This window comes from Ambystoma mexicanum, chromosome 3q (assembly GCF_040938575.1).
Source record: "Ambystoma mexicanum isolate Mex_15411 chromosome 3q, UKY_AmexF1_1, whole genome shotgun sequence".
Lineage (NCBI taxonomy): Eukaryota > Metazoa > Chordata > Amphibia > Caudata > Ambystomatidae > Ambystoma > Ambystoma mexicanum.
In genome coordinates this window covers 931,476,515-931,489,007 of record NC_090926.1, presented here as the reverse complement: position 1 = coordinate 931,489,007, position 12,493 = coordinate 931,476,515, and the positions used below count along the sequence as shown (strand labels likewise).

The window sequence follows — 12,493 nt, the reverse complement described above, 5'->3', positions numbered from 1 at the left end:
TCCACCGAAAGAATTCGAGGCATTGCGCGTGCCACACATCTGACTCCATAAATCAGGGATGTGATCAGCAACGTTGAAGGCTGGGATGCTGGCATGTGGCATACCCTACAAATTTTCCCCCTCATCCCTGCCTGCGATCGGCGAGACAAGGAACAATGCAGGCAGCATGAGTATTTGGACTGGTCCATTTAACATTTTCCAAGCCCACAAAAGGGACATAAAAGAGCACCGAAGGGCCATATAGGTGCAGGATCACTTATATGGCTTCTCGGTGCTCCAGGGGTCAATTAATGGGCAAGTGTTGACAAAACATCAGACACTTGCAGACGCATGGAGGGGTTAGCTGAAGGTTCCTTGCACCAGTCCTTCCTCCTCTCCCCCCAGAACACCAAATCCATCTGTGTATCAGAAGGGCATACCTGCAGGAAGACGCATCAGATGGTGAGGGGCATTGCACGCCTCTCATTTTGAGACCACATCGATTTGTGACTTGGCAGCATAGCTCCCGAATGACTCCATGTCATGAGTCACCTTTACCCTTTTGTGGCATTTTAATGAAGCGCATGTGCATGCTGGGTGTGCAGGCTTGCATTTCTCCATCATAAGAGGGGGCCTACAAGTCGCAATTAGCACAATAGTGCTGTCTAAAAGGAGGTTAGCCTGAGGACACTGCTTTCTGGCTCCTCAAGCAATAGAATTGAACAATAAACATTATAGAGTATGTTAATGAGTCTGTACTAGCCTTTGTATATGTTATGACTGCTTCTCAGTCATTGGGTCCACACATCAAGGACAATCTGGATAAACAGGATAGGTACTCTTCAAGGTTACTTTAATATCTTCTCTGGTTACAGATCAGATGTCATCAGTACCATGGAGAGATCAAGAGGAATCAGGATAAGAGCCCACTGGCTCCCAGCACCCAGGCTCACATCCTTCAACTGCCTGGGCTAGAACCTATTAATCTACAAACATTCCAACCTCACATTCCACACTCACAGCCTACATTCCAAGGATGACATCAGTCCAAGCACCTCATACATACAGGAAGGAAGACCAACCTTAACAGTATACTTTCATAGGCAATCCCTCTAGAATGAGTGCCCCCTATGTTTGCAGTAGAGAGCAACGCATCATTGAGAAGAGGAAATCATCCCTAACTGTCTCATAATTAAAGCACCGGAGGACTCTCCTGCGGCCATCTGATGGAGCGACTAGTGCACACCTGGAAAGTGTGTGTACTGCATCAATTTTAGCCTGGAGCTTATTGTAACCTTCCTTGGTGAACACAAGCTTCCCTCAGATCATCACTGGTGAGTTCCACATGCCCTCACCCCCCACAACGTCACCACTTAACTTTCCTGGGTGGTTGCTACGAACGCCTTGCCTTAATGTAAGGTGGCAGTAGTATTCCACTGTACATGGGATGCCAATGCATTAGCCCCTGTCTCGCCGCTCGAAGACAAAGTGTACCTAAGGTGCAGATAACTTCATATGTCTGTGCGTCACACTGCAAATACTCCCTCAAATCTGAAGAACTCTCTGCACACGGGTCTGCATCACTTCATGCACTTACCTAATCCCAATCTGTTCTCAATGAGTGAACCAAGCTTCTTACGATATGGCATATATAATGTAACCAAAGCATCTTTGAATATCGTTTGCCAGTCCTGCAGATAAGGGGTTTATCGACCACTTGTACTCCCTAAAAATAACAATAGGGAGTATTCCTAGCAAAAATAGGAAACGGGCACATAGCAGCTTTTCCCACTGCTTTCCCCCACACAGCCCCCGGGACTTGTTTGGATCAGTAGCACTTATATGCAGTGCCATGGAAGAAACTCTTCTATTATTTCTGCATGATCTGAAGAGGTAAAACTATCTTTTATGAGTAGCATGATGCAAAGAAATATTTATTAAAAATTTCTATTTTGCAGTTAAAACACATTTTTACTTGTTTATTAAACACTCCTATTGGGAAAGGGACAACTTTTTGACTCTCGAAAAAAAAGGTGACTGCCAACTTTAAAAAATGGGGAGTAAAATATTCAAACTTCAAAATCTTATGTGGATCACTGTGTCGTTTGCTATTGTTTAGTTTTCATATAATACTTGGTAAATGTTTTAAGCCTGAGAAACAAAAGAGTTGAAATCACTGATATTAACATGGCTCACCGCCTTAAAAGCCCTCTGCCCGCCCACTACCGGTTCCTATCTCACACACACACACACACACACACATCACGCCCCACCCCATTACGCGGTTCTCTGCTGCACAGCAACGACCCGTGTTGTACTTGCAGCATGGCAATGACATACCACTAGTAGGGCTACTGAACATATTTCTGCACAGGCAGCAAAGATTGTCCCCTCCCGTCCCGCCAGCGTTGCTCAAATAGTTTTGTGAAAGGGTGCGTGTGTGTAAAATGTTAAACGTCCTTTAAGAACCAGAGCAAACAAAAAGTATCAAATTCCACAAAAGACACCATGTTAAATCGTGCAGGGCTAAGAAGGCTGTCCAGGGTGTCATCAGTAGCTGCAGCCAACCATACAATGTACCTTCACAGCCATTATCTGGCCGCTTGGCACATGACGCATCTTCTCCACGACACCATATGCTCCACGACCAAGTTCCTCGATGGGTTCCAGGTCATCTGCTTTCACTTCAAAGTTCTGAGGAAGGAAAATGGGGAGAAGAAAGAAGATCACACCATTAATTTCAATGCAGATGAAGTTTGGCACAACCCTCTACTTCATCTTTGATAATGAAACTTCAGCAGTGTAGGACTCAACAACAGGCACCATACAGCTTAACCGGAAATTTGTTAAGGCTTGAGGAAGTCCAAACTTATCGGCAGTAAAGGGGAACTAGTGCTATAAGTTTTGGAGAGCATGCAGCAGGTAAATATGCCGTTTTTGATTACACAAATACACTCCTGTGATAGCAGCAGAACGTCAGTCTGACCTCTGCTTGGCTCAAGAGCAAGCAATAGCGGTAATCAACCATCCATAGAGATAACACAAAATGCTGCATTCCATAATCCACTATTCTGTAACATTACTCCAACAACATAATAGTGAAGAAAACGGCATGGTTAATTAAGCACCTAATCACAGAAACCAGACAGCAACGCACATGTGTTCAATCTCACCCACTGCTCCAACAGTCCCAGGGGACAGTACATGCCAACTGACGTTAATGAAAGTGGCAGACCCCCCACGCATATAAAAGTTCCCGTAGCACGCTCATAATATTAATTGACAGCAGAAATACCCATTAAAGATCTGGCCAAACCATGAACCATTCCTTGGCAGGACCATCCTGACTCTCAGTAGGGTGCTGCTCAGGGCTTATAACCAAAGGTAAGGCGGTCAGGGTAAAAGACAAGCCTCGGTTTGCATGAAACTCTGCATTGCTGAAATGACAGAAGGTTGTGTATTCAAAGGTCACTTACAGTTTTTATAGCTGGAGGCCAACAGATGTGCCCCACACTACTAGCCTAGCTAATTCAATTGCTACGTCATTACTGTCTCTATCAAATATAATTTGAGATAACCACTCTTCAATCACTTGAAACTGCCTGCCATCCTTAGCCATCGCGAAAAACTCACTCCGCTTACAATCACATACAGCAAACACACATTCTCTAGGAATCTATCCTCCACCTTCACCCCACCTCAAAACCGTACAATGTGCCTTAGCAAGAGTCAAACGGCCACCCTACTGCACCTCCTCATACCCTTACTATACCTCACCATTTCCATTGATGCATTAACCATGCACCCAGCAGAAAATGTAACTTGTCCGACCACAGAAAGAAACACCAGGCTTTGAGCCAGATTACCCCGCCTCTAGGAGCCCATCTGCCATAACAAGATCCCCAATCCTCTTCTGAGATCTACCTCACGACACCCTAAAGTATGCCCCAACCTAACTACACCCTGTAATAACTCCACCCAACCTAAACTTATCCATATAACAATCCAGGACACACCCAACACAACTACTCTATCCGGAGCCTTGATCAACGATCAACGCTAGATCCCTAGGGGCCCACGCCACGGAACTAGCAGATACCTTAGCCACTAACAACCTCGATCTCCTAGCAATCACCGAATCATGGCTGCACGAAGCAGCAGGCCCAGCACTTTCAATAGCCATCCCTGAAAACTATCAAATAATCAGAATGGACAGACCCAATAACAGAGGAGGCGGTCTGGCCATCATAGCAAAGACTAATCTAGAGCTAAGACTATAGGCTCAATCACCTCTCAAATCTTGCAAGCTCCTCACAGCCAAGTTGCCTATCTCCAACTGCCGCACCTTAACCATTTACCTAATATATAGGCCACATGGCCCCATTGGTTCATTCAAGGCAGACCTATGTAGCCTCCTAGCCAGCAATACAAAAGAAACCTCTCAAATACTATTACTAGGCGACCTGAATCTTGGTTTGAACGACCCTGATGACAAACCAGCACAAGCCATAGCCAACATGCTAGCTGAACACGGCCTTATCCAAAAAGTGCTTACCCCTATCCATAATAAAGGTAGAACATTGGACTGGATCGCCACCTTGAACTGCGATACCACCATCACCAAAACTACTCCTCAGCATTGGACAGACCACTACCTCATTGACTTCATATTATCACTCAATAAAGAAGTCAGTAAAGAAAAAATCATGGCACCACCACTGCCCACTAGAGCAAAAAAATATATAACTCCTGACACCCTCCTACCACTATTGCTGCCAACCCTTAATGCTCTCCCCGACAACCTAAATCCAGAGTGCCTAGTAGAAGGTTGTATACGAATTGTTCGTTTTACAACTGCTCGAATGACAATTGACCTTTTCACAATTGACCGAATTGTGAAGGTCAATTGTACCATATATGTGGGGGAAACCCCCCACAACCCCACACCCAAAGCCAAACCCCCCAAAACCCTTATATAAATATATATTACCAAACCGATATATATATATATATATATTCAGTCAATTGTGAAAAGGTCAATTGTGACCCTTTAAATTCGGTCAATTGTTCATTCGAACAATTGTAAACGAACAATTTAGTTAATACCTAGTAGAAAGCTATAACAATGCTATGAAAAAAAGACTAGACATCATTGCCCCTCTAAAACTGCAAAATAGCAAACAACAAGCTCACCTGAACGCCTGGTTCACCCACCATCGGAAAGAACTAATAATGCGTAAAAGAAAACTAGAAACTCAATGGTGCAATACCCCCACAGAAGAGAACAAACTGCAACTTAAACTTTTCGCGAATAACTACAAAAAAGAAATCTTACTCGCAAAAAAGAACCTATTTAATGAAAGAATCAAAAAATCCAGCTCCAACACTAGGGAACTATTTGCCATCCTAAGGGAACTAGAATCCCCCATACCCCCACCAGATAACATAACTAAATACAAACAATGGTGCACTAGCGTCCAAAACGCCCTAACTAACAAAATCAAAACTCTCCAAACTAAAATCGCTCAAAAAAAGACTCCCTAACCACTAACGATTCATCTCACAGCAATCATGCCAAAATAACGAACCCATCAGGCCCGAATCTTTTCAGATTCACTAAAATCTCCATCCTAGAAACAAAGGGTTATAGCCTCACTTAAACCATCCAATTGCAAAGGCAACAACTGCCCACCCCAGATAATCAAGGACGCTGCCAGGGACTTGGCTCCCTTAATAACCAAACTGATCAACACAACCTTCTCTTCCAACACCATACCAAGCAATCTCAAAGAATCATGGGTTCTGCCTCTCCTGAAGCAAACCCTAGACCCTGCTATTCCCACTAATTACAGGCCCATCACCACGATGCCGTTCCTGTTGAAGATAACAGACAGAGTAGCATACCTGCAAATCCAGCAATTTCTAGAAACTCACAAACTACTAGCCACCCGCCAATCTGGATTCAGACAGCAGCACAGTACTGAGACAGCCTTAATTGATCTTAAAACCCAGATCAATGAGATTAACGACAAAGGAAACACCACCATGCTACTCCTCCTCGACCTGTCGGTGGCCTTCGACCTGGTTGATCACACAGTCCTGTGCAAACACCTGGCCTCGGCTGCCCACTTCTCAAAAGAGGCCATAGCCTGGATCCAATCATTCTTGGACAATCGAACTATGAGTCTTCTCCTCACTAGCCTCAGCAGACACCATCAAAATAACCTGCAGTGTACCCCAGGGCTCCTGCGTCTCCCCAGCCCTCTACAACATCTTTACCAAGCCCCTATTTGACTAGTTGGACAGACTAGGTGTCACATAAATTAATTACGCTGATGACACCCAGATCCTCATACCCCTTTCGGGCAACTTCGATTCAGATACAGCCTTGGTAAACAAAATATACCTCATCATTCAGGCATGGTAGGCCACACACGGCCTATGCCTGAATGATAAAACCGAAATCCTGCTGCTCGGATCCAACGCCAACCTAAAAAAACTCAGCTCCAACTACAAGGCATTCAACATTGATGGCAACACCATCACAGTTGCCAAAACAGTGAAACCTCAAGGCTTTAATCTTGATTCAGCCTTATCACTAAAAAAATCAAGTAAACTCACTAGCATCCTCTACCGCCTACACATGCAAGCTTATCAGGGCAAGTAGAGCATTCCTCTCCCAAGCTAGCTGCATCTTCGTTAATGCCCTAATACTCTCTAGACTTCACTATTGTAAAGCCATGTACCTAGGAGCTAACAAATACATAACCGACACTCTTCAAACACTGCAAAACAACGTACTCAGAACAGCCCTCAACTTACCCTCCAAGGAACACATCTCCAACAAAAGAAGAGAACACAAATGGCTCAAAATCTGGGACCGCATCTCATTCAAAACGCTATCACTCACCTTGAAATGCGCCCCCCCCCCCTATCTCACAGCCAGAATAGTAAAAAGAACTTCCACCCACCCCACCAGAATGATTAACTCCTCCTGCCTTCAGGTACCCAATTTCAGTCAAGAAAACGGGTGGCAGCAGCTTCCCTTTCATGGCAGCCCAACATTGGAATGCTCTCCCACTCAACATCAGAACAGACCAATCCTACTACAGCTTCAGGCAAAACACTCTCACCTGGCTACGATCCAATGATCCCCATGATTGAACTGTGCCCTCCTACAATAACAGACCCTAGCCAACCTGACTGTATATATGCACATTCCTTAACTGACCTGCCGAAATGTAATTTACTGTATGTATATATGTAAATATGTCCTTTCACCAGATTCTACGAAATGTAATGCTATGCTTTATACTCATTTGTGCCTTATCTTGTAACTAAGCTTTTATGTAATTTTATCTTCCTGTTCTCTGTTGTGCCCTGTTACCTCTGGGTTTTGCGCGCCATACTAAATAAACAAACAAACATTGAACAGGCCCCTGGAATGAATGAGCACGACAGCAAGCGAGTGTAAATCTAGATGTGTTCTGCAGAACAGTTTTGACACAGGTGTGCATAATTACACTGTGGCAGTGGTTGTGGGGTGGTGGCAGCTGGTATCTGTGAGTAAATTGTGATAGGAGTAAACCCATTTAATCAAACTATACATTTCACAAGGACTTTCGAAATGTTTGCTTTAAAGCAACCCGTAGGACATTAAGGACTGTTTGCAACGTTGTGTCTGAGCCAGGTGTAGAGAAGAAGTCCAGAAAGGGCAGACTGCACCATCTATGGAAATACACAGGGGGGTATTGTTTGGTTACTTATGAGTACGTTTAAATGACCCTTTTTCGGTGGATAAAAGCATTCGTGTATCTCCTCCACATCTCTAAGAACGGCTGCAGTCTCAGTCTTTGACACGAAAGTGGCAGCTGTATTTTTATTCTGAAAAAAAGAAGGGTAATTAGTCAACGTCGGGTTTGCTCAGGATGCTTTAGAGGGGAGGGTCTTTGCCACACTCATTTTGGATGTTAAGCCCAGAAAAAGGGCAAACGCCATCTATAAATAGGAGCCATTAGGTCAAAGATTTCAACAGGCTGGGTTGTGTTTAATGTGTGTTTTTAAAATAGGACCTCCGGTTATGGGGCCCAAGGGTACTCTTAAATATGCGGACTGCTTCTTTGTCTTTCATTCTGTTGTCATACTTGCTGCATAACCTAGCTATTAACTTCCCATTTCACGAGTCCTTCACAAACTAAAGGATGGAATGATTTTCATTGCCCAACAAATTAAACTACTTCCAAATGTTTAGGCATGGAATTTGAAAACTTCCTGCCCCAAAAAGTTAATTGGAGTTCGAATCCTGAGACTTTCATGAGGTACTCTGCTATAAGACGTTAAGTTGACGTATCGTTGCGTTGTCTCCTGTGTAGGTTATAGCACAATAAGTCCTTTTGCACCCTGAGGGTAAGCAATGTACACTGTCAGGTATATTTATCAGCTGCTTTGGATAAAGGTCTAATTAGAGACATGTGATCAGCAGAGATTATATGTACACAATTGAAAGGCGCAATACGGTTGGTGTAGCAGCCCTTCTTCCAATTCAGTAAGATTGGCTCGTCTTCCATTATGACCTATATTTCGGCCTAATGTATATGTCATTCTGGCTGCACTACATTTAATTGCTTGGTTTATGTTACAATCATGAGACAATTGAAGTCCAGTCACCTGGAATCTATTCCATACTAGCCAACCCTCCCGATTTAGGCGGGAGACTCCAATTCTTCTCTGAAAAATGTTGCTATTTTAGACCTTTTCCCTCTTAAAATAATTTCAATGCCTAAGCTTTCCAATGGGAAAATGTAATTCTCCCACTTTTGGAGACAGAATCTCCCCTCCCAGGCAGACCTGCCTAGTGTCCGGGTTTATCCCAGAGACTTTGGGTTTTTACGCTCTTCTCCAATATGTTGGCATATATGCTGTTCAACCCCTGTGTTTGACATCTCAAGCAAAGCTGTTTCAGAGCAAATGGAATGGTGAAAAAAAAAAAAGAACACAAATGCACACAGTTCTGTCTTGAACCACTAGAGGGCAGGTTAACATGCAGCATCTGACCTTAGGACACAAACATGCTGCAAATAAAGTTTCCACCCATTCGGATTTAATCCAGACAGGCCGCTTTTAAGAGTTGTGTCCGGTTTACAGAGATTCTCTCTCTCCCATGGTTCGGCAGTCTTGAGTTTAAAGACTGCTTTTGTTTTTTAAAGGTGTTTTGTGTTTTAAGCGGCTTCTGTGTTTTTAAGGTGTGTGTCAGCTTGCCAGGCTGTCAATTCCATTTGAAGTCCATGGTGTTCCTTCAAGTTGTGATGTACAACTCTTGTTATAAGGGTTGCCTAGTATGCAGCAATTAAAAAAAAAAGGGTCATGGAGCATGTTCCCCTTCAATGGCCTTTTCATGTGCAAAATTCCAACTCTATACACCAAGTGCTACTGTTAGTTAGGGCTGTTCATTTTGATGGCCCATATATATTTTAAAGCAAACCCCAGACAACAGGTCTCACCATCTGTTTGGTTTATTTGTGAAAGAATAGGTAAACTCTATGTGCCTGATTCATGGAAGTGTTTTATAATGGGGCAATCCCATAGGGAAACGTTCCATGAATCAGGCCCTATATGAATTCAAAAGTACAAAATTGCTTGCTTGAGCAAAAAAAGTACTTTTTTTTCCAAAACTGCACATTTTGTTTCACCAATGCACGATAATATGCTGGATGCCGGTTTCAACAATTTAAAAAAAAACATGCAATGTGTATCAATAATACAACCAGCCCATAGGCGAGTTTAGACACCTAAAGTTGTTGCAATATCATGTGGGAATGGTGCACCCAAGGATGCTCCTTTTTAGCCTTCTGTCGCTTGCAGTTATTCAATGATGACTGAAAAACACAACTATGAATTCCAGAAGGCCTAAAAGCCCTGCTTTTCAATCGAGACTCTCAGTAAGAGAACCATTGAGTCAACTTCAAAAAGCCTACAGTTAACATAAGTGTTAACTTGTAGAAACAAGTAAATCCTACTGATCTCACAACAAACTAGAGCTTGTAAAATATAAAATGTTTGCTATTCTATGTCACGTACTTTATGAATACTAGATATGCTTTTCCTGCATAAGATGAATCATATGTCTGTAACCAATCTCTTATACTCAAGCGCCGAGATACCTCTAGGTTACGCGCGCTAGATAAATGGTCGAATAAAATAAATAAAGAAAGCCGAGAAGGACTTAAAACAGAATTAACCACTCGCACTGGCCCGGAGTGAGGGGATATACATCTCTGCTTCATAACAACAATATAAGGAGGTGTATTTGCTATTTGGCCAACGCCAATCTGCATTTCAATTGCAGTGCGTACATTTGGGAAATGCTAACCCTGCATGTCACAGAATGCAAAGTGCTGTTGAATTAACAGCCAGAGCTGTATGGTGTGAGGAATCCGAGGGCATCCTCACATCTCTTCCTAAGTTATCCTCTTCCCAGTTGGCCAGGGAAAGGCCATCACCTTTGGATCCTGACCCTGGGGGTGGATATGAGAAGGAGGATGACCTGGGCGGGGGAGACTTGGGGAGAGAGGAGGAGGACCCCACAGATGAGACATGGTATCCCCCATTTCCCTTTCATAGGGAGGACAACATCACCCAGGCCTTTATTGGATATTGTCAGACTCATCCCTACTTTCCCCAATGACAGTCATACATACAGTCATACATACATACACCACCTTGGTGCTGGGGCGAAGAAGAGTGCCAAACACCACTTTGGTACTGAGAGAAGGAAGAGGACAACACTAACAACATGGAGACAAGACTGCAACCAGAAAATAGAGCGGTCTGGTTGCCAGAAGAACAATCAGCCTGGCAGGGACTTTAAAATCCCCAACACCTGGGAGTGTGGTGAAGGGGGTGTGGCAGGAGCCAGCTGGAGGAGCCAAAGTCACAACCGTTGGTGTGAGAGAAGGTAAGCGGAGGACCGGAGAGTGCAGAGCTGTAGCAGCGGAAGCAAGGCGCGGTGTAGGTCGAAAAGCCCAGCAGATCTGCTGGTGCAATATAAACGAAAGCTGGAGGGCTTGTGAGAGATTGCTTGAGCTGGCGCCTGTCAGGAAGCAGCAAAGCTGCTGAACACCAGTGCACCAGAGATGCGAGATGCAGCACAGAGTCGACCAGTGTGAGACTGGAGACTTGCAGAACCGCCGTAGGCACAACCGGGTCAGTCCACCTACTGGAGGGGCCCCGGAAATGGCGAAAGGGGGCTGTCGAGTTTGCAAAGACTGTTGAACTATCAAATCTTGTTTTTTTTAATACCGACCTGAGAGAAAAAAGCATTGTGAGCCAAATAAGTGGCAAGAGCCAGCAAATAGTATTGTAGAACGAGTAGTGGCAAAAGCCAGTGAAAAGTACTGCGAAATTTGTAGTGGGCTGAGAAAAGCATTGTGAACCAAATAACTGACAAGAGCCAGGGAAAGTGCTGGGAAACCAGTGGAAAGCATTGTGAAACAACTGTTGGCCCATCCCAGACGCACATTGTGAAAGCCAAATTAAAACAGTAAGATTAAAGAAAATTCTGAAGTTGGGGAAAAGGACGCCAACCAAGGGTACCAGTTGTGCGACCTGTAACGGGTGGACCGTATGGTCTGACAACTGCGCCTAGACCGGATGAGCCCCACCACAGTTTGAAATATCTTGAAACCTGGGGAAGGGAACCCTCGGGTATTGAAATGTGCTTCAGAAACCTGGGTCAACGGGAGGGGCTGGGCCACACCCCATGTCTTTTGAATGTTGGAGGAACATTTGTGAACTATTTGTGAGAACATTAAACCTGGTGAAGGTAAAGAACCTCTTGTTTTGAGTTAACTGAATAGTTTGAATCTTGGGGAAGGGAACCCCAAGACCATTTTGTGCAACTGTGTTGAACTTGGGGAAGGGAACCCAGAGACCATTTGGTGGAACTGTCTTGAACTTGGGTAAGGGAGCCAAGGGCAAGTGCAGAGCTACAATCTTAGTTTGGACACTGTTTCTTTTGTTGCTGAAATCCCTACACACTGTTTAGCTTTAGTTGTGAGGGCAAGTGTATGTTTTGGACACAGACAGACTTTTAAATTGAACTTTCTGACTCAGACTATCCTTGGTTTATTTTAGGTAGGATTCTGACATTTAAGTTAATAAAGAGACTTTTGTTGGAACTTTGAATCTGTTGTCTGTGTCCACAATGGGAAGTGTCATGCATGTTATGGGACAACTTCTTTATACATGTTTTATGTATCCCCCCCTCCTCAAATCTATCTAGCTAGCTAATCAATTTCAAGTGAGAGTTACATCATTCATGGCCTCCAGATCAACATCAACCGTAAAGGCTATTTCTAGATCTCCATTTCCATTGGCAACACAAAACTTCATTATTTAATCCCACCAAAACAATGCAGCTTTCATTTGAAAATGTTTGCAATATAAAAACACATTTTGTGAGTCACAAAATTGTAGTTATTGCATCATTTTTGCTTCACATTTTGTATTGACTAGA

The 12,493-nt window shown here is 43.8% G+C and overlaps 1 protein-coding gene across 1 annotated transcript in view; it reads right to left on the bottom strand.

The window, feature by feature from the left end:
- MAP2K6 (mitogen-activated protein kinase kinase 6) overlaps window positions 1-12,493 on the bottom strand; it is a 563,107-nt gene that overhangs the window by 181,177 nt on the left and 369,437 nt on the right. The window contains exon 4 of the mRNA XM_069655081.1: window positions 2,560-2,673. Coding sequence (XP_069511182.1) covers window positions 2,560-2,673 — 114 coding nt within the window. The remainder of the gene's footprint in view (window positions 1-2,559; window positions 2,674-12,493) is intronic.